At 38.4% G+C, this 23,014-nt stretch overlaps 1 protein-coding gene across 1 annotated transcript in view; it reads right to left on the reverse strand.

The window, feature by feature from the left end:
- Positions 1–23,014, reverse strand: part of IMMP2L (inner mitochondrial membrane peptidase subunit 2) — a 575,031-nt gene that overhangs the window by 546,708 nt on the left and 5,309 nt on the right. The window contains exons 2-3 of the mRNA XM_063134821.1: positions 17,576–17,713; positions 9,204–9,307 (exon numbers count right to left, since the gene is read on the reverse strand). Coding sequence (XP_062990891.1) covers positions 9,204–9,307; positions 17,576–17,710 — 239 coding nt within the window. The 5' untranslated portion in view covers positions 17,711–17,713. The remainder of the gene's footprint in view (positions 1–9,203; positions 9,308–17,575; positions 17,714–23,014) is intronic.

Consider the following 23,014-nt stretch of genomic DNA (forward strand, 5'->3'; position numbering starts at 1 on the left):
GAAGACTGTCTCGTCAAATGTGTAGTGGGAACACAATAGCATTGTCACGTTTTCCCCCTCACACAACTGAAAGAGATGCCTGCATAGGTTTTATTGTGTGGGTAGTGAATGCAAACAACCCACTGACAACTGAGCTACAACGTAAGGCAGGTAAACATAAACGCCAAAAACATTTCTGCCCCCAAATCACCTTATTTCTGCATCATAACATGATGTAGTAAAAATAAATCGACACCTTCATAACTTACATTTAAATCCATGCAATTAATATTTATAGGATAATAAATGACAGAAAGTATTTTCAAACCGGGATTTTATTATTTCATAAGCTGAATCGTGGTGTACAACAATGTATTATTCTTGGGACCAATTTGTAATGAATTATATTCTTTATTGCTTGGTGCTTCAGCTCTGAACAAAAGCTACAATTCTCAACTAATATAGACAGGTGTTTCTTGCTCTCTAAATTAAAGTATTGTAACCTTACACTTTCATCCTCCAACTAAGAAGGAATTTGGGCCTTAGAGCAAATATTTGTCTAAAATGTGTATAGCTCTCAGACTACAGTTATGTAGCTTAGTACCCTTTACAATTTCCAGTGGTATACAACATACATTTCCAAAACAATACTTTTCAAAACAATACATTGTAAACATATTACTTGTGTCATGTTATGTTTGTTGCTTAGAGGAAACCAATATAGTGGCACTTAGGAACAGTATCTTTGCTGTTACAAGCACTAGGACAGCTGTAATGAGAGAAGTGTGGACTTTTCTGCAAAGAGAGAAAATATATTTCCAGCAAGCAAAGGATAATGGCATCTTGTATACCCAGAAGGCCAGTCGCATTGTTTGTGTCTGCTTATGCTTCCCTTTACACTCAACACAGACTATTTTTAACTTGGTGTTGGATATGACCTTACAGCCAAGATGCTGTAGAAACATACTTAAATGCATGATCATGCACTTCTCAGCGCCCTTCAGAGCTAGAGGATATTGACAACTAAAGGTTGCCTTTTTCAAAAAAATCACATTTACATTAGTATACACACATTCTCCAAGTTTAAAGGCATCGCTGTTAAACATGAAAAAGCAAACTCTATGATTTAAAATCAGGACTCCAATTCTGTAGCCTAATAACTGGCTGTGTGTGTGATGAACTGCTGCACACAGAGTATCGCAGCCTGTCAAGTTAAAAGCAGGGAGGGGGATGCCCCAGGCCTTTACAAATCTGAGGACCCTCCATTGTATTGGTTCATATTGCCTAAAGATGTAAGACGAAGAAGCTTCATCCAACTTTTCATCTTTGACCTTTAGGGTAATGGCTTACAGAGTCAAATAGAAAGCCTATTCCCAGAATTCCTTGCAAGTGAGCTGAAGTGCTGTAGTGATTCATAGCACAAGCAACACTCCAGTGAGGGACCTGGAAGAGGCCCAAACACTCATTGGAAGAAGCTTTATTGCCTTGCAGCCTATTTCTTGCAGATGAGCTGGAGTGGTTCGTATGCAGTGAGGGACAACAAATCACTGCAGTCCTGAGTGGGATGGAGGAATTTGTTGGTTGGTTGGTTGGTTGGTTGAAGGGCTCTGACAGCCATGGCAAAAACTGCATAAACTGATTCCTTGGACCAAAAGTATTCCAAAGGCTTGGAATACGCTGAGTTGCATGCCCATATTGGCTGCATCAGGTGAATGCACCATTTGGATGCACAGGGATGATCCCGGGGGGAAAGGCAGTTGTAGAAACAGCCAGGGTCTTTTCAGTGGCAGCACCCTGATTGTGGAATTCCCTCCCGAATCAGATTACACTAGCTCATTCATTGCTTGCTTTCTGGCAGCCAGGAAAAAACCCCCTTCTGCTTCACTCAATGTTACATGACTGTTAATGAAGTTTCATAGCTGAGTCCACTATTAAGTTTTCCATTGCACTGTTTAAGCTTGTTTTTGTTTATAATCTGTTTTTAGTCATTTTGGCTGAATGGCAGTATAATAATATTCAAATAAATAGAAACATTTCCTTGCTTTGAGACATGTATAACTTATGCAGTGCAAAAGACATAGTGACAATACAAAGATTTTGAAATATATGCCTAGATAGCATGGACAGTATCCAATACTGTCGCTGCACTCCTGGCGAATCCACTGTGCAAACAGGACCATCTGTTTGGGCAACACTGCTGACAATACTCCCATTATAGAACTGAGCAGAAACGTTCATTTTCTTTCACAGTCTCCACTGACATGCTCCATTTCAGATTTTTGCAATTGCTGCAGAATCTGCTCACTTCCCATTGCACTAGCTGAGGGTCCCGCTAGCATATGGTCAATGTTGGATACTGCCCTAAAAATTAGAGGGTTTGGGCAACGTATTTCTCCACACACACCTCTTGCAGCCACATCATGCTGCTAGTATGGAACTGGCACGCTACTGCCAAAAGTTGCTGCAATGCTGAGAAACAAGGTACATGGTGAATGCACACCTTGTTTCCCAGAGCAGAACCAGACTTCCCACAGCCCACCCAACAGCTAGTTGGCAGGCTGTGGGGAGCCCCATTCTGCTGGAAAAGTGAATGTCTTACTTCCCAGCAGAATCACTGCAGCAGCAACCAGGAGGAGGCACACAAACAGCCTTGGCCCCAGGGGCGACTTATCGGTCACCACTGATTTAGCCTAACATTCTCTTTCCCACAGTGACAAACCAGAAGCCTCTGGAAAGCCCACAAGCAGTATTTGAAGTATACCTGTTGCCCCCCCACCCCAGCATCAATTGGTACTCAAAGTCTAACCCTAAAACTGGAGGTTTCCCATACCCAGTATACCGAGGAATCATTAATAGAGACTTTACTTCTTTAAATGTGCCTAATCTCATCCCCACATCTTGTGGTGGTGAGTTATTTACATGATGTGTGAAGAGCTACTTCCTTTTGCTTGTCCTGAATCTTCTGCAAATCAGTTTAATTGGCTGACCCCCCCATATTCTAGTATTATGTGAAGGAGAGGGGGGAAATGTATGTAGATTTAATCATTTCGCCTGATAGATGGTGCAGCAATGGAATGGCAGTTGCTTACTGTATCATTATCAATGAGCCATCTGTTCATTGATTTTAGGAATAACCCATCAGGAAGAACAACATGGGTAAAAGTCTTCATAGGTACTTGGGTTGGTGTGGGAGTAACCACAGCAGCAGCAACCAGGCCTATTCAGGGATCTGTAAAGGGGATCTGTGTCTCATTTGCATTACTTGGAGGTCAAGCAGCACGAAGGCTTTAGATTAAAAATAATAATAGCTATGTGTTGTTTTTAAAAAATATTAAACTGGATGTTTCTGCTGGTGATTTCCTACTCTGATGCAATTCTGAGAATTCCTAAAGAGCGCTCACATAATTTTAACATAGAAAAAGAGTATGCGGAGGAATAGTTGGCATATTCTTGAAAGAAAGATTAGAGTGGGTGGCTGGCTGGATGTACTTCATTTAGTTTTTAGCAAATTTAAATTATCTTTTCAGCCAGAAACCTTTTAGCAGTTTTTTTTTAAATGATATATCCTTATGCATTCCCTACTTCTGTGTTTGGAAAAGATGCTTTATCATAAATCAGAGCAGTGGTCCAAAACATTTACTGGAGACTTTAATGCCCTTAGGATTTTACAGCCAACATCAACTCAAATAACCTGGCACTCTTTTTTTAATCACAAATCTGAGACAACATGGAAGTTACTGCAGAATTACAACAGACAACACTTGAGGCTATCAAATGTAAAGCATTAATGTAAAGCAAATGTAAAGCAAATGTAAAGCAACTGACCATGTACTCATCAAAAAAAAAAGAAAAAAAGAATCAAACAGGCTTTGAAAATAGCTTGTTAATCATCACTTTTGTTTTCGGCAAAATGGTGCCACCAATTCCAGATTGTGTTTCTAGCATGTAATGCAACTCCCTCTGGTAGAAGTACACAAGCCAAGCACAGTTAAGGACAGCCCACGCCCCCAAGATGTTACACTGTAAATTATTATAGAATTGAGGGTTACTATATTGTCTCAGGGCCCAACACACTGCTATGAAGTAGATTCATGGAACAGGAATATCAGTGGATATTAACTATAATGATTATAATACACATCCTGACATACCAGTTGGAGTATCATTTCAGTTTCAGATGCTACTCAAAAAGTCAGACCACGGAAATAATCTAGAAGCTTTTGTAACCTGTGCTGTGAATATGTCCTGGAAGCATCCAGAGAACTGGTTAAATTTGGATTCAGTGAACTACTGTAATTGATTTATACTATTAAGCTTGCAGCCCTATGTACACTTTCCTGGAAATAAGCCCCTTTGAACTCAGATGAGCATGCTTCTGAACAGACATGTTTGGGATTGTGCTGTAAAAGTTACATATTGCCCATGCTTGTTTAATGGTATCTAGTTAAAATATTACCTAGGTAGTCATAAAATCACACTGATTTCAATAAATGTTAGAACATTCACAATATACTAAAATATATTTCTAAACATTAATGCTGCAGTCCTATACTTACCTAGGAGTAAGTCCCATTGAACTCAGTAGATGTGTATAGGATTGTGCTGTTAATATAGTATTTTCAACCAATTTAGTTAATTCTACTAGCTTTTCATTTCCTCTTCAACATGTCAGAAGACAAAGGCCCTGTTCAGACAACACGCTAAACCATGCTGCTTAACCACAAAATGGTTAACAGAATAATGCATAATGAATTCCGTTAACCATTTTGTGGTTAAGCAGCATGGTATAGTGTGTTGTCTGAACAGGGCCAAAGAGTATAGTCCAAAGTACAAAAACCATAGAGTAAAACAAGGTGTGCATTTTTGGGGGGAGGGGATAAAAAGTGTAATCAAGTAAAACCTTATACAATAATTCCAATAAATACGGATTTTAGGTCTTAAGAAACAGCTGCTGCTAATTACAGTTAGTTGTGTTTTAGTAAAATAAAAATCAGATGCTACAAATTTAATGCCAACATTTTCAGCTAATAATTCACTAAATAGGCTATTATTTATGGATGCACTGACAGTGACTGCTTTATTTCAAACCATCAATAACATGTACTACATTTTGTTGCCTAATATTTATGACTTGCAAAGAGCTGTCTCTTTTTGGTTTAATCTGTACAGAATTTTAATTTGGTTGTGCTGGCATTAGTTTAGATGATTTCTGGTTTTAAAACTCTTTTATTATTATTTTTACACAATTTCAGGTACCATTTTTATGGTAGAATATGTGGCATAGAAAATGAAATACCTGAGGTATATGAAATATCTGAGGTATACCTATATATTCACTATACAATGGTGGAATTTTCAACAGATTGAACTTTTTGCAGGGTAGAAGGGAAAGTCATTGAAATATAACATTAAGCAGCGATGCAATGAACTATGACCAGATACAGGTTTACAAAATTCTGTTTACTCAATAGAGTATTACAGATAACACTGTATTCATGGTGTATCCTATGACTAGGGTAAATCACAGGTATTAACTTGGATGCCAGACCAGGTGAGGACTAGGCAAAGGGGACAGTGGCCTTGGGCACCATCAGAGACAGGCCTCTGGCCACTTGCCCCATCCCCAAAGATAGCATGTGTTACTGCTGCACATCCCACTCCCGGAGATGAGAGCGCACTGAGCAGTGGACCTGACAGCTTGGTACACTGGCCATAACCCCATAGGGGAGAAGCAGAGAGAGAGAGAGAGAGAGAGAGAGAGCGCAAGCAAATTCTGGTAAATGATTTATTGTGGTAGCTTTTGTAGAAGTTATGAAATCTCCTCTCTGCCCACCGCCTACCCGCCAATCACTTCTAGTCACTGGGATTTTCTTGTCAGGACACTTCGACAGTACAGACAAGCCATTCGCTTTCAGCCATCCTCACCAACTCTTTTTTTTATTTTCTCCATGAGCTGTATCACCAAAGTCATATCCCTTTACACACTTTCTCCTAAGTCTTAGGGTACGTTTCAGCAACATTTGTCAAAATAGGAAAATAGCATTGTACTCGATAGTGATTTAAACAAAACAATCAGTGAGAAAAGTACATTGCATGTTCTGCTCGAACTTTCATAATGCGTGAGTGTGTACACATGCTGCACTTGAAGCTAAGTAATGGATGTGAGTGAAATGAAAATGTTTGAATGGTACTTTGCCTTTCTCTGTTCATGCCCACAAAATGCTCAACTGATGGCCACCTCAGTTGATGTCAGTTTAAAATCAGAAAGAAGCACAAGCAATCAAGGTAGGAATGGTTGTGTGGAGATTTTATAGTGCAGAAAACCAGTTTAGCTCCCTTGCTTTCTCTACTACTTGCCCCATCCCTCTTGCTATGGCTCCCGCCAACTTTCCTAATCGTTCTGTAAGTGTTCTTCTCTCAATCAGTAGAACTGGGAACTTATTTAGAACAGTGTCTCATGGAATTTAGTAAAATTGATTTCTGAATCATTGTGTTTATTCATTGTTTTGTTTCACTACCAAGCCTGCATTGAACATCCACCCACCTATCGCCCCCAGCCATTACCAATTACATATGTGGCAGAAGCAAGTTGCGATGCAATATATCTGGCCAATGGATAGTTAATGTTATTGTATCCGTTTGTGAGGGGCTATTAAACTTTTCAAAGTTAAATGTAAAATGTGTAATTTTGGACAGCTAGATTTAAGTTCTGCAGGATCCTTCAACTTGCAGTTTTTAAAATCTTAACTTGTACAGGTGTGGGTGCACATGGGCACTTCATGCCAGTATTCGCACATGGATGTTTTCAGCCTCTTACCTGGATGTTTTGCCTCTTTTATCTTTTCCACGTGGTGATATGAATAGGTGCTAAACAGGTTGTTGCCTGTTTTACACAATTTCTCAGCAAGAAATCAACCTGTTCCTGCTCTCCAGTGTCCTTCTAGCCCACAAAGTGGAGAGGTGGTAAGGGCAGGATTGACAGGTGATTGGCACACATCGTTACTCTTCTTGCAACCTTGTGCCACTGTAATCTCATTCAATATGTAACATTAAATGGATGTCATCATCTTTACTAAACCAAACAGTTTTGCAATAATGCCTCTGTGTTGAAGGTTCCCAGGAATCAGGTCTGGAATCAGAAATGGAAATTGAACCAATGTACAAGTTCTGTACAATTCAAGGAAAAAAAGAGAAAGTATACAGCTATTAGTGAGGAGATGAACCTATCAAAGACTTGAAAGAACAATTCCATATACATTTCTTCAATCCTGTGTATATGGCAATGCAGTCTGTCCCTTCATAGACTTGAGCAGATGGAACACCACAATAAATATTTCCAATTCTTATATGACATCAAGAATCTAGAAAATTTCCCATAGAAGAACTTCTGAAGTACTGTATGGATTTGGAAGAACTTCTTACTGATGGAAACTTGAAGCTTAGAGATATAGAGGGGATTGTAACTTCATGAAGAACTTCAGCCTTAGTTTCCATGATGAACCCCACCCACCATGACAGCATTTCAAATACTGGAACTTGTAGTCAGATATGATTTTGCTCCTAATGTTACTATTCCACATACTTCTGACTTTGCTTATCACAGTTGCTTCTGGCAAGGGAAACTTTTCAAAGCTTAACATTAGAAAGAACTATCTTCTTTCTTCAATGTCTCAATAGAAGCGAGTAGGGTTTGCCAGGCTTTCCGTTGAAAAGGACCATAACCTTGGCAATGGTCATAGATTTTTCTGTGTTTCTATGGGATTTGGTCAATGCAAAAGCAAGAAAATGTCAACTTCTTTAAACATGTAGGAATCATTTTGTTACTGCTGCAGTTTTTCTTCAAATCATAAATAGAGAAAACTACCCAAAGCTAGAACATGTAAACATGAAGGGGTGTGTGTGTGCACGAGAGGGAGACAGCTTCATCCTCTGAAGCATGTAGTAGGTCAAATTGCCCAAGGAATAGCAAACTCAATAGTAAGTCAAAGAGCCAAGGAACAGCAAAGTCAACCGATTTTCACTTGGTATTGCCTGTGGTCTGACCTCTTTGTTTCCCTGCCCCTCAAAAATGTAATCACTCTTTCTCAATACAAGGTCACTACACATGGGTATCTCTGCTTTTATGAGTGGGCTTGTTGTGCCTAATTTTTGGATTGAAACTCCAATTTTGAAGCCCTGTCTGACATAAGTGCCAGCCATACGTACAGCCATGAGTGGTCTGACCCATCACTTAAAAATGCTTTTCACAAAATTACTGCTGCCAACAATTGCCAAAAAAAGTCACCATGTAGCCCAAAACCTGCTCTTGCAAAATGCAACATGCTTATGCAAATGCAACCAATAAGCCCCAATTTATGCATTTCCAACAGTTTACACAGAAAAATATACTTTCCCCCCACAACCAGTTCCAATGTGCACAGCTTCCAACAGGAGAAACTGAAGTCTCATTGCTGTCTATGCACCATATGCTTTAATTATGAAGCTAAGAAACAAGTTTTGTCATCAGAGCATGTATTATCAATTTGCTTAATGTCATTGTGTCTGTTATGCACAATACTACATTCCATTTCTACATTCTATTAAGACTGGAAGAGTTCGCATCTTCAGATGCCGGCGAGGTATTAAGCAGAGACGCAGTGCCACCTTATGGCTTATCACTCCATGATACAGTCAAAAACCCTTTTCTCCCAAAACACCTGTTTCAGGAATGACCAACTTTTGCCCTACATCCATTGTCACAGCTATATTAATAATATTAATTAAATAATATTAATTAATGTGAACATCACACCAAAGCAGATCAAGTATGGCGTTCTGCTTCATTCCAACTGCTTCTATATTCACTAGCGCCAATCTAAATTACATTGCTCTAGCCTAAGGACCTCTAGTGCAATAGTGTTGGCTGCTGCAGAAAAACCTGTCAGGCCAACTAACACTATTGGATTTTCACTAGAGGTAGCTTTCACTAGCATAATGTAATTTACATTAGCACTAGTACTGAATAGGATATTGCCCAATATGCTGTCAAATGCCTGATGATGAAAACTTGTGAAAACCTTCCAGAAATCGACAATAATAATTGAGCATCCATTACTCACGCAATAATACTGTTTTCAAGTTCTTGTCTGTAGCCACAACCACGTTACAAATGAAACCTTCTGAACAATATTAGCGGGCTGAACTAGAATATAGAGACATATCAAGATTTATTTTAATTTACTTACACCAGTGAAACTATGTCTCCACGTTGCACTTCATAATTTCGAATACTCCAGTGGTTTAATAGCACTACATCAGACACCTGCCTTTCTCCTGGATTCAACGAAGGCTGAGGGAGAGAGAGAAAAACAAAAGGGAGATGAGGGTCTTGCTTGATGGAGAGGGGGGAATCAAATCAACTTGCATAAAATAATCCAGAAGAACAGGTGTATAGCACATGGAAGATATTATCTATCCGCAGCCTGTGAAGATCCATCCATCCAGACTGTGTTTTAAGCTCACCTGCATTTAAAGAGTTGCTGGGGGAGTGATGCATGAGCTACCATTTGGAAAACTGACACATGTATGTCATTCTCTTTAACCGAATTCTCTAATCTGCAGCTATATACCAACCCTGTCAAGCTGTTCTTAAACTACAGCTACAGAAGAGACAGTTTTGTTGTTTGTCAGGGAGAGCTGCCAATAATGAGACTGAAGAATAACTTGTGTGCTTCAGAGAGAATATCTCTAGATCTTGACACGCATCCTTCAGCTTACTGCCCTCTTTAATGAAATCAAGTGTATAAAAAGGGAAATGCAATATAAACACCCGTTATATGAAAGAATGTCAAATCCCCTATACAATAGGTTACACTGGTTATATAGCAAGTGTTGGTGGGAGTAGTAGTTGTACTGGGTGTTTAATAGCGTATGCGATAATGTAAAAGACTCATCAGATTATGGAATAACCTGCCGGGAGAGAGATTCGTCAACTTAACAGTCTTCCGGATTTTAAGAAAGCTATAAAGACTGATCTCTTCCGGCAGGCCTACCCAGTTGAATTTTAAGATGCCTTTTAATAATGTGCTGCTTTTAATAATGTATTAGTTTTAAATGTTTTAATCAATTATATGTATTTTATGGAGTTTGCATTTGTGTTGTACCACGCCTTGATCCAGAGGGAGAGGCAGGTAACGTATATATATATATATATATATATATATATATATATATATCATCATCATCATCATCATCATCATCATCATGTGTAAATAGCCTGGCAGTAAAAATGCTTTATGATTTTGGAAGTATTGTTAAGGCTTGTAGCAGTAGTTTCATTTCCCCAAGACAACAACAACAAAAATAAGCGTGGCAAACTGATGTGGAAAACGATGAGAAAACAAAAAGTTTCTTAGTTAAAGGAAAAGTCTTCTCCATCCGACAAATTACATTTCTATATTGAAAGTGCATTCTATATTGCAACTCACTAAGAGAAAAGTTAGTGATAACAACCACACACAAAGTAGAAACCAAGAAATCTTACAATGAGGCAATCTGGGACATGCTACCTTTTGTCTAATACTGAAGATCAATACTGGCAGAGGTTATTTAGTTTTCATACCTGTGGGGACCTTGGACAAGAATCCACAAGGACACTGAATAGCAGAAAAGATCCACATTTGTTTCATCCAAGGGCAGACAAAATAGCTTTCCCTGTTCTCCATTTTGCCTATTATAGTTAATCCAGAAATGCTAAAAGCAATACCCACTAAAACAAAGAACTAAGTTGCACCACAGTTTGCAGATGATTGGAGCTAGGTCCATGTGGACCATGCAATCTTTCCACTGCAATTGTACTAGGAGACTGGCATAGCTGCCAAGTGACTTGGAGAATGAGATGCTCTGAACTGGGACAAAAGCCCTGCCTCCTTTGGAGATGCTCAAGGATGTCATTACCTCTGTATTTTTAAGGGAACGAGCCCCATTGGTACTTCCTGGACCAACATGTGGGTTGGAATAGTTATCCTTCAGTTTTCACACTTCTCCAAATTTTGCTCCCCAATATTATCAAAACTTGTACAAAAAAATGGAATTTTAAGATAAAATGTGTACCGAAGTTTGTATGGGGAGTGGGGAGAGAACACGTTTAATAACAATGCAAATTTTGGTGCATTCTTTGTTTAAAATTCACAGATGAATGTGAAAATGGGACAGAGTAGATATAGGAATGAACACTGAAGAGCACATATGGAAAGAAATGATCTACCACTTTAAGCAAACATTCCAATATTCACTACATTGTTTGTTTCCTCATTTAATAAGTGTAACATGGTGACTTTTTCTTTGGCTCTCATGTAATGATATACCAAGTCTATCAAAGCAATTAAACAATCAGATATAACATGCAATTTTGTCAATAGTGCTGTTTATTCATATTCATTTCCTCTTTCATTCTAGAGGCACAAAATCTAAATAAGATTTTCATTATGCTCTTCACTTGCGGTACGAGCTTTCTTCATTGCTGATGTTAATTATCATATCAATGCTTAAAGGTTTTTTTTAAAATCCACAGAGCAAGAAAAGCACTTTCCCCCTCCCACCCAACACACACATGTTCTATCCCATAGTTCAAATAATAAGTTTCAGCTTCCCAGTTAGTACTTCTAATCCAGCAGGCATATTTGCATAAATGAAGATGGAAGAGATGCAACTAAGAGAAATTAAAAGTGAGATCAGATGTCATCCAATCCCAGGAATGTGGAAGGTTGTGGAATTATGTTGCCATAATCACTTATGAGGACAAAAGCCAACTAAAAACATTATGAGAAGTTCACTTCATTGCCTTGAAGTTTAAAAAAAAAAGGGAAGCACAAGTCTGTTACAAGTTTGCTTCAAAATCGTTGTAGGAATTCATAGTTCCATTAGTTTCTACAGAAAGAACTTGTGATGCAGATTCAAGATTCTTGCACTGACTAGGAACACAAATTTAATAGACTCATGCCAAGTAATAAATTCGGCAGGAACTTTATGTGGCCTCAGTCTTATTCAACGACTTTCTTACATCTCAAATTCCCCTTTAGAGGGATTCACATATAGCGAATGAGCTCTCTTTTTAATCAGTTCCAGAGGGGGAAATGTATTGGCTTGTTATATCAAAAGCTGAAGTCTTTTGCCACGTTAAAGACTAGCAAATGCATTGTGGCATAAGCCTTTCTCTGAACCCATCTATATATGATGTCAGTATTCTGGGGGCACCCACACGTTGTCAAATGCAGAACTGAGGCTCGTGGGGTTGTATACGAAAAGGGCCAGAAGACTGAATAGAGAGGAGAGCCACAGCAGATAGATAGTTGGCTCCTCTCATAACCTGGCTTGTCCCATCGACTGGCTCCTTCCAGCTCCTAGTTCCCTAAACCGAGAGACCTCCTTACACGAAAAGCTCCCCTGATGAGCAAGCCAAGAGCAACAGGAAACAGACATGGCTGAAAAGCAATACATTAAAAAAAATAGACGCCAAGGAGAAAGGAGCTTCATAGTTCTCCTCAGTCAGGAATCTTGGAGGATAAGGAACGAAGTGGGACTAGCTCCTTCTCTCAGGCTGAGAGTAGCTTATAAACCTTTAGAAAACTCTTGAAGCATGTCAACATGAGCAGCTGTCAATTAGAGGGAAGAATTGTTATCGTTCCTCCTGACTGTTCTCGTTTCTACAGAAGTTAGTATTCTACCAACTGTGAGATGTTAAAAGGCTCTGAAAGCATCCAAAACCAAGCTGATATGGTTGATAACTGATAACAACCATAGATTTCAAGACTGAAACTCAAGCTGTACAGGAATTCTGGTCAGCTGTTCATGTTGAAATACTTCAAGAGTTTTCAAGAGGTTGGTAAGCTGGTCCTAGTATTTTCATCAGAATATCTATAAGCCAAATAAGTATTTACATAGTATGTTGTTATGCTAAATAAAACCATCCATAACTGATGGCATAGTTATGCAGTTTTACTCAGTTAATTGTAAAGTTTCACTATTATTCCACACCTACCCAATAATTAGGATTGGTATTCATAAAGCTATTTTGCAAATCAAGTGGTAATTCATATTGCTTTTTCATTGTTTCTCACTCTCAGAGCAAAAGAGAGATTGAATCAGACTTGCCCTGGCCTTTGAAAATAAAATAAATTAATAAAAAAGAAGTGTACTAAGAACAAATCACACAAATTACTCAGAATGGAAGGCATTCATTTGCATGGTTCTGCCGTCAGAGAGATCACCACACACATTAATTTATTAACATGCCTTGTTTTGTTTCCCAATAAACATCAGATTTATAAATAGAAAACTGAGCTTTCCCTTTGGGTGAGCAGGCAAAGGTTCTTGTGTTTTTCTGCATAACATTGAATAAAAGCTATTAAAATCAATATAGTAATTTACTACACTTCTAGATTTGTTAGATTTTTTTAATGCTTTTTCAACTAAGAAACCAGAAGCAGGAGGCTGACTAAACATCTTCTAAGCACCGCAGTGGCTGAGAATCAGTGCTGCATCGGCTATACGACACAGCTGCCGATTTGCAGCCACCACGGAGCATTTCCCCAAAGCTGTGCTTTGGAAAGTCTCAAACTTTTCCTGAAGAACTGAGGTCACCACAGCCCTTCCGCTGTGTGATCTCTCTCTGAGGTCAATCTGGGGGCATTCCTGGGCGGATGACACCCTGTGATTGGTTGCTAGGAGTCCAGCAGAAGGCAGGTTGGGCCTAGTGAGCTGAATGGCCACCGGAAAGCCCATGTTGGCTCCAGCCATCAGGATTAACTGTGGCCACCCCGCAACAGTGAAAACATGGGGTTTAGTGGGAAAGCAACAGCAACACAATGGCTTCAAGGCAAGGCCTAGGTTAGAGAACACAGCAAAAAATAACCCCTCGTCACCACAAAGTACCAATAAAAATATCTCAATGCTTGAAATAACTCTATTGAAATATCATCTAAATCTTAATTAAATTCCACCACATGAGCACTTGAATATGAAGATTTACAGCATTAAGGTGCAAAAGCGGAATTGGAATGAAACAAAATTTAGCCAATGGCTGTTTCCAAAACAGGTGTGGATGGAGCACAACAGAGAAGGCCTCACCTTCTGAATGACTGGGACCCATGGCAAAGTCTCCCACTTAGATCTTAAGAGGGTCTCAGATTGGAGAGAGTAATTATCTCTGGCATGTACACCCCATGCTTAATGAACTATCACTGCTGCTACTTCCTGTATCCCCCAATGTGTGCAAATAGCATAGGAAGCTCTGATGCCAATCTGCACTAAGAACACCACAATGTTCACACCAAACCCATGAACTAAAATTAACACAAACATTGTAGACTGAACATGAAGTTGCATTTATATAAAACCCCGATCCAAACAACAAACTTTACAGGGGAAACACTTCTAAAATCCAAGGCAAGCAATAACCACATTTTCTCACCAGATGTTTCTGTCTCCTGTATGTTCAAAGCTGTAAACAAATATGCTAATACTGAAATATACTAATAACTTTTAATATGAGCACATCAAGGCTTTGATCTGACAGAAAAGTAATAATGGGACAAAGTAATAAGGGTGGGAAATTGTGATCAAAGGGTAATGCAATAAGGTGTGCATTAATTAAATACTAGTTGATGAAATTTTGAGACCACATTCAAATAAATTGCACTCAGGTATAAACATTTAAATCAGGTGGTTTCTGGCATTGCAAAATACAATATCAACATAAAACTATCAATAATATCCATTTTAATAGATCCTGAATAAATTAAGTGCCTATTCTTTTAATATAGCAATATTTTCCAGTAATCTGAGCTACGTTACATATGGCCTAATTCAGAATACAAAAACAAAAGGGAAAGGAAAGGAAATAAAAGAAGAGTAAGCCATATTCCCTACTTTTTTAAAAAAGAGAACTTTTAATTTCAATCACAGCATGAGCCAGGATAATGAGTGCAACAAAGCCAGCTAGGAGTCTAAAAGGTCTATTACAAATCCAATTTTTGTGGATTGTACAGTGAAAGCTTCAAGTAGGAGAATCATATATCCGATGCAAGTGTGTTATTGATGAGCGTAAGGCGTCATGCTGACTAAACTTCACTTTCCATCACATCCTATAGCTTTCAAACACATTCAACATAATTCACTCTCTGGAGTGCAAGATAAAAGAAAAAGCAGATGATTTGTCACATTTTCCATCCTCAAGCAAAACAAGAAACGCTACAGAAGCATTTTCAGTCTGATATTCAATATACCATTACTCTGAAATAACCAATTGATAGTGATAAATTAAAAAAAATATTTTAAGGCATTCAAACTGTGAGTGATATTTCTTAATTTGACTCCATAGATAACACTACAGCTCCAAACTTCATATATGTTCCAATGTGATTGTGTTCTATTTACATCAATACACCAATGTCAGGTTTCCAGTCTAGGCTTCACCTTGATATGCTAGCTATGCTTATTTATTTATTTCAAATGTGGAAGAGCATTCAAACATGAGACTGCCCCAATGTTAAGTCAGAAAAGGTACAGACCAGCAAGATCTGCCCCATATAGTCCAGCTGATTGCGTAGCTTAGCTTTATGTTAGCCACTGGACTATACTTTGCCAGCCCACTTCTACAGACAACAGACCAGGGGCAGTGGAACTAGGAATCAGCCAGAATTTGAATGCACTAATGCACTAAGCTTCCTCCCAGGCAGAAGTTGTGATGTTTTAATACATCAGTACAAGGGAGCAATACCCCACTTGACTCCTGCATAAAGCTTCCACTCTGAGTATGTTTCAGCTTGAAGGGGGGAAAAGGAGTCATGAGAGTGGTACAATGCAGGAGCTGCAAAATAATAATAATAATAATAATAATAATAATAATAATAATAATAATAATAATTTATTTCTTACCCGCTTCTCCCTTTGGATCAAGACGAGGAACAACATTAATACAATAATACAATATAAATCAAATGCATAACACTAATTAAAATAGCATATAAAATCAATACAATATTAAAATAACAATCTGGGCATCTTAAAATTCTGAGGTTTAAAATTCATCTGGTTAGGCCTGCCGGAAAAGACTAGTCTTTATAGCTATCTTAAATTCGGAAAGAGTGTTAAGTTGACGAATCTCCTCCGGCAGGCCATTCCACAGTCTGGGGGTGACAGAAGAAAAGGTCCTGCAAAGATGGCAGATGACCTTTTGTGAAAAGAAAGGAAGCTACAGTTTGTTCTCACATAATACTTTTCCCAAAAATCAATTGCACTAGTTAATAGTATCAGCATTGCACTAGCTGTCTCTTACACTAGCACAATATAATTTATGTTAGCGCTCATGTCACGTGGGATACTGCCCAATATTTATTATTTGTGAAGTGCCTAAAAACTGGGTGTAATATGGAAGACACACAAAATAGAGACTATCTCACAAAATCGTTTACAGTATTCACGTTTACTTTGAACTAATTCCTACTATATTCAAGGAGCCTCACTCTTACACAACCGCAGCCTTAGACAAACTTCCAGAAATAAAACTAAAAATAAAACAACAAAATCTGGAAGATAACAAAAATGATTAAACATCAGGCTAGCTGAAATAAATGAACCTTAACACATTTTAATATTTAAATATATAGATGAATTCTGAACTCTCCAACAAGAAATATAAATGATAGTGCAATGAATAATGTAAAGTGTTGCACAACCTGGAGTTATGTTGTAGAATTTAGAACATTAACATCTTTTGGAGTGTGAGCAGGGTGGATGGGAGAAAAACTATGCAAAAGCCATTGGGATTCGTGGGAGAGAAATAAGGGATTGCATCTATAGAGACAAAAGAGATAGAGGGTGATGGCTATTCTAATTGAAGACACTGCACCCATGAGTTTCATACTTTTAGAACGAGGGAACCACAACACTTTGCATAGAACAGCAAAAGAAAAAACCAAGCAATGTGTGTATGTGAAAGGAAGGATCTCGAGAAATGAAAGGATAGAAGATAAATTGGGATCACCTCTTTGGAACATACTTCACAATAAAACTGAGAAACAAAATGATAATGGAAATTCATTTTTGACTTTGACTTTGAAAGAACAATTCTGTGAAAATACAGAAGTATCTTAGTTTGTTGCAAAGTACACAATTCAATCTAAACATGGCATTTCCTCCCCCCACAAAAGTGGCTTCTGCATTGACCGCACAGCTATGCTATCTATTTATCAACCTCTACTGCCCACATTAGCTCTGTCCAATCATGGTTGACAGAACTGATAATACTTTTAAGTCTAACTAGCTATACATATGAAATAGACAACTGAAAAATAGGTTCATCTCCAAAGTTTGGAGTTTAAATATATTATCTAAAATGGATGTTTTGTACTCCGCCAAACAGAAGAAACACCTGACTCGCCAAATACATTAGGAATTGCATTCTTTGTAATGAAAAGGCATTTCCCATAAAATTAGAGTAACTATGCAGTGCTGAAAATTATGTTTTTCTCCTGCCTTTGAAATTAGATTATCAATTATTCATCATTCAAGCCTTCACACAGGTGAAAATGAACAGGTCGAAGAGAGACTTTGTTACCTGCATTGAAGCTCCTTCTACTCTTGCTATGCAAGCCACTCTGTCGAGGAAAGTTACAGTCACAGGAACAGCAACAAAGAAACCTTTCAAAAAGGCTTTAAGGTACCTTCTCCCAAAGCCTCGTGCCTGTGCCATAATCTAAAGAATGAAAGAAGTAGAACTGTTGTGAAAACAAGATTTTACAACAAAGGCATTTTCCACAGCAGTGAAGCAAATAACATTGACTGGGTTCACAAAACATTACAACCCAGGTTCAAGGTTGAGTATGGGTTGAACTGTGGTTTGTTGTTGAACTGTGGGTTATATCGGCTCGGTTCAGACAACACGATAACCTCCCACTCAAGGGTTGAGTATGGATTGATGTGGGTTGTCGTTGAACCACAGGTTGTCTTTGAAATGTGGGTCATCATGTTGTCTGAACCTAGCCATGATAACAAACCATGGTTTCTTAACCACGAACAACCCACAGTCCAACAACAAACCATGGGTTCTCTTTGTGGAAAGCACAGCAAAGTAAAGCAAGTAAAACAAACTATTTTGCAAGGTCAAAATGTTTGCCCACAGGAGTAAGGAATAAACATCAGTTATGGTTGCATACCTTTAAGCCACAATTTAATCCCACCAAAGCAAGAACCGGAACATATACATGCAAAGCTGGCTTGGTTCAAGCTGAGAATGCAGTACGATTACGCCCATCTGGCTTTTGCCAATACACCCCCACCTACATACTGCAGGCACCAGTCATCGAGAAGGCACACTGCATGGCTCAAGGCCTTATCTCCACTAATTACTCTGCAGGATGCAAACTGATTTCTACCATTAGCCCCTATGTTGTGTCAATCAAAAACACACTATCAGCTGTGAGCCAATCAAAGAAACAAGCATCTTTTCACACAAATAGAACATTCTATTTTAAAATAAATTGCTCAGTGATCTTCTGATAGCAGATAACTCATTTGAAAGTATCTAGTGCAATGTGTTTTGCAAGCTCTGGTGTGCTGCAAAGAGAAGAATATTTGCATAGCAAATAGACTAATATGGTGCTTAATATGTACAAAATGCAATAGAAAAAAATGCTTCTAAAGCATTAACTGAGCACTAAAGCACTGAGATGGGCTGCTTTGTTTTAAAAGCATTGAGCCTAAATGAACTAATAAAATGTTGTGTTAATATCACCAATTCAATCCAAATAACAGAGCTGAGATAACAAGGTCTGTCTCTATAAATATCAGTATGAAAAAAATGAAATATTAGCAAGTTGAGATACTTGAACTGTTTAAAAGTCAAGCAGTCACCTGTGATTTTTTAAGGGCTTTATGTCAACCGGGTTCCCACCTAAATGATGTGTTAATGACTAAAGCCAGGTGTTCACTCCTTAAAAGAGTTACTCTTTGGGGAGCCAAAAAAAGGGGGGACTTTGAACAATTATCAGTGGCAGCCCATATTCTTGGACTGATGCCTAAAACCCCTATGATGCTTTAAAAATGCATACCATGTGAAGATCCTACTGCAAGAAAAGCTAGGAGCAGAAAATAACAGAAGGTTTTAATTGTATATACATTTCTATTTGACTTAAATATAAACAATGACAATACAGCATTTGCGCCATCTTGCAGTTTACAACAGTTTAAAAATAAAAATGAAAAAGAAAGTGGGAATTAGAATGGTGTTTTGCCTGCCTAGCAAAGATCAAAAGCATCAGCAAAGAATAGGTCAAAATCCAAGGAAGCCCACACTGTGCAGTTTAGAGATTACAGCAGATGGAGCACAGCATTATCTGGACTGAAGTGTTAGTGCACAAAAGGTCCAGGGACTATAATGGGTCTCCAGTGGGTACAACAACATATGGAGCAGAGATGCTATTTAGACTGCTCTCTACATTTAAATGTTTATTTTTATTTCCTATCCTTACCTACGCATTAGAAGACACTGTTTGTCAAGCTGCCTGAAAAAACTCATCTAGTCATACACCAAGAGCCTCAAGTCACAAATTTGCAAATCTAAGCACTTTAAAAAATACCCACTGAAGTATGGCGGGAAATTACAGCAGTAAAATCACAGCAACCTTTCTCATATGAACCCATGATTTCCTGGTGGGGGTATAAGGAAGCAGGGAGAAGAGGCACAGAAGTGCAACATCAAATACCAGCAGCAGCTTATTTCAAACAATCTGCTTTGTTCACTTTGCCATTTAAGCAGCACATTCAGTTCAAAAGTTAGTAACAATGTTTATATTATATTGTCTTAGCAAATATATTAGATGTATTAGATATATTGTAATTGTAAACCAACCAGAAGAAACATGTTCTTCTGAGTCCCCATCTCTAAGATTTCTTTTCCTGGTGCACGTTTTCTGTAAAGAAAATTAAGACTATCCAAATTTGTCAAATCAATTCAGCTTCAGGAAGCTGTCAAGTATGGAGAATTCCACAGAAATAACATAAAACATACATCTCATCAAATTATATTAAATTGCCAATACACTCTAATGGAAAGCATAAGGTAATGTCAAATGCATTGTGTTGGGTGGGGGAGGATTCCATCAAGGCTATTACTGTGCATTAACACAGGTAATTTTTAAATCATGCTGTTTGGCTGAATGGATTAAAAAACTCTAAATGGGAAATGTTTAAGTAAGGTTATAATAAACAGAAGAGAAGATGATTCTGTTATATGAGTATTAACCCTGACATGTCAGTGAGGTGAGGAGCCTGCAAGATTTATTAAGGTCAATATCTGTATCTAATTTTTAAAATCAAGATGTGCAAGCAAATATCAAAAGGTTCAACTTCAATTTTAGACTCAATGGTCAAATTTAGACTCAATGCTCTTTAATTTCATTGAAATCATTGCATTTAAGCATGCTTAAGCGAAGTGTATGACAGCAGGAAAACACACACACACTTTGCTCCCAACCCTCCAAACCATAACCTAAAGGATTGAAGAATGCGGCATCTGAATATAACTAATGTGCCCTAGCACTTGACTCAGTTGTGGACTGAAAGAAACGAAAATAAAATTGTCAATATCATACTGCCCTTAAACAAATCTATGGTGCGACCATACTAGGAAAATTGTGTAGTTTGGTTACAGCACCTAAACAGGGATATTGTTGAGTTAGAAAAAATGTAGGAAAGGGCAACAAAAGTTCAAGTAACTGTAACCATTCATCCTCTATGAGGAAAGTATACAAAGTCTGGGACTGCTTACATTAGAAAAAATGAAAGTACGGGGGAACACTATGCATAGTGTTGAGGAAGTGGATAGAGAGGGGCTGCATCCAAATTTAAGCTGGATCAACTGCACTGACGGAAGTGGACATTCCTGCCCCTTCTTCCCAGGCATCACCTCCAGCCCCTTGAAAATGCTACACAAAGAGTCATGAGACCCTGCGAACGGGATGAGATGTGGACTGGGGTCGGGGAGGGACCTTGTGCGAGCAGAGCCCTTCCTCGGAAGACTGCTCCTGGATCCAATCCAAGAAGTTTTTCTCCCTCTCACATAATTTTAGAACCTGAGATCATGCCAGGAAGCTAAATGGTGGGACAGTCAGAATGGATGAAAGGAAGTTCTTCATACAACTAATAATAATAATAATAATAATAATAATAATAATAATAATAATAATAATTCTATTTCTTACCCGCCTCTCCCTTTGGATCGAGGCGGGGAACAACATTAGCAAAGGAATCAACACATCTCAAAAAATTCACTACCCAAAAATATAGTGATTGCCACCAACTGGAATGGCTTTAAGAACTAATTGGACCAATTTATGGAGGATAAGGTTATCAATAGCTACCAGTCATGATAAATGTACTGTATATATTATTGCCAGTATTGAAGGCGATGCTGGGGAACCTGAGTGGAAGGGTGCTACTGCACTCTTGTCCTAATTGTGGCCTTCCTACAGGCAGCTGCTTGGCCACTGTGTTAATGCTGGAATTAGATCGGCCTTTTCAGTCTGATTCAGCAGGGCTCTTCTTAAGAACATAGGAACATAAGAAGTGCCATACCAGATCAGACCAAGGGTCCATCTAGTCCAGCACTCTGTTCACACAGTGGCCAACCAGCCGTCGGCCAGGGACCAACAAAGCAGGACATGATGCAACAGCACCTTCCTGCCCATGTTCCCCAGCAACTGATGTACATAGGCTTACTGCCATGAATACTGGAGATAGCACACAACCATCAGGACTAGTAGGCACTTATAGCCTTTGCCTCCAGAAATTTATCCAACCCCTTTTTAAAGCCATCCAAATTGGTGGCCATCACTACATCTTGTACTAGTGAGTTCCATAATTTAACTATGCGCTGTGTGAAGAAGTACATCCTCTTATTTGTCCTGGATCTCCCACCAAACAGCTTAAGTTCTTTTCAGGGCATTATAAGTTACAGTGGGTCTAAATTAGACTAATACTATGGAGGTTATTGCTATGAACTCCTCAATCATCAGGGCAATAACCTTGGGTGGAGGAACACGTAGATTTATATGTGCCTTCACTCCTCCCCACAATGATGAAATTTTGTACAGAACGTTTAGCCCAGTGTCTGTGGGGTTATTGGCTACAAAAATCCAGAGGGGAAATATGTCCCAGAAGGTGAAACAAAAAATCACATCCATTTACATTCATCCAATAGCTATAAGTCTAAGCATGCTTATCTTGACACAAGTCTTCCTCTGCAGAGGACTCTACAAGTTCATTATTGTATATGTCATGTGCCTCAGTAGTAGTAAAGCATGTGGTAAAATAGCAAAGCATGTGATATGATAAAAAGCATGAAAAAGGATTTAAGCATGTTCCTGAACTATATATGGCTCTTAGAAACACAACACCCATCAGTTATTATTCTTTTATTTTTTGGCCTTATTAGAAATCTCAGCACTAGCAGTGTTACAAAGTGATATCCAAAGACTCATTACAAAGTCCTAGTAGGTGGACCATTCTGTTCTGTTTAAATTTTATTGTGATTTTTAAAGGCAGCATGAGAAAAATTGTGTCCCGTCCCCCACCATATTTCAAAGTAGACAGATTGTATTACTATTCCTTTTTTTCAAGGTACCTGTTTCAGTCCATGCTGCAGAGCTTTGAAGTGTACAAAATGCCCTCACACTGATCTCAGCATAACCTCAAAGCAACATAGCCTTATTCTTTGACACATTATTACAACTTGAATTACATCTGTAGACATAGTAAAAATCTGTTTGAGGAATCCTTTGGTGCTGCACTGATATGGCAAATATTAATTCCAAGATTATAATGTAGTAAACTTCTATAAAGAACACTTCTTCAAAAACCAGAAATAAAAACTAGGCGACTCATACTTAATAAGATTAAATTGTATTTGAGTTTACTGTTCCCACATCCCCAGATCTCTTAAGTACTCCCCATCCTTATGTTTATGTTGTGTAGTCAAAAAGTACAGTTAATTACTGAT

Source organism: Elgaria multicarinata, chromosome 9, assembly GCF_023053635.1.
Source record: "Elgaria multicarinata webbii isolate HBS135686 ecotype San Diego chromosome 9, rElgMul1.1.pri, whole genome shotgun sequence".
NCBI lineage: Eukaryota > Metazoa > Chordata > Lepidosauria > Squamata > Anguidae > Elgaria > Elgaria multicarinata.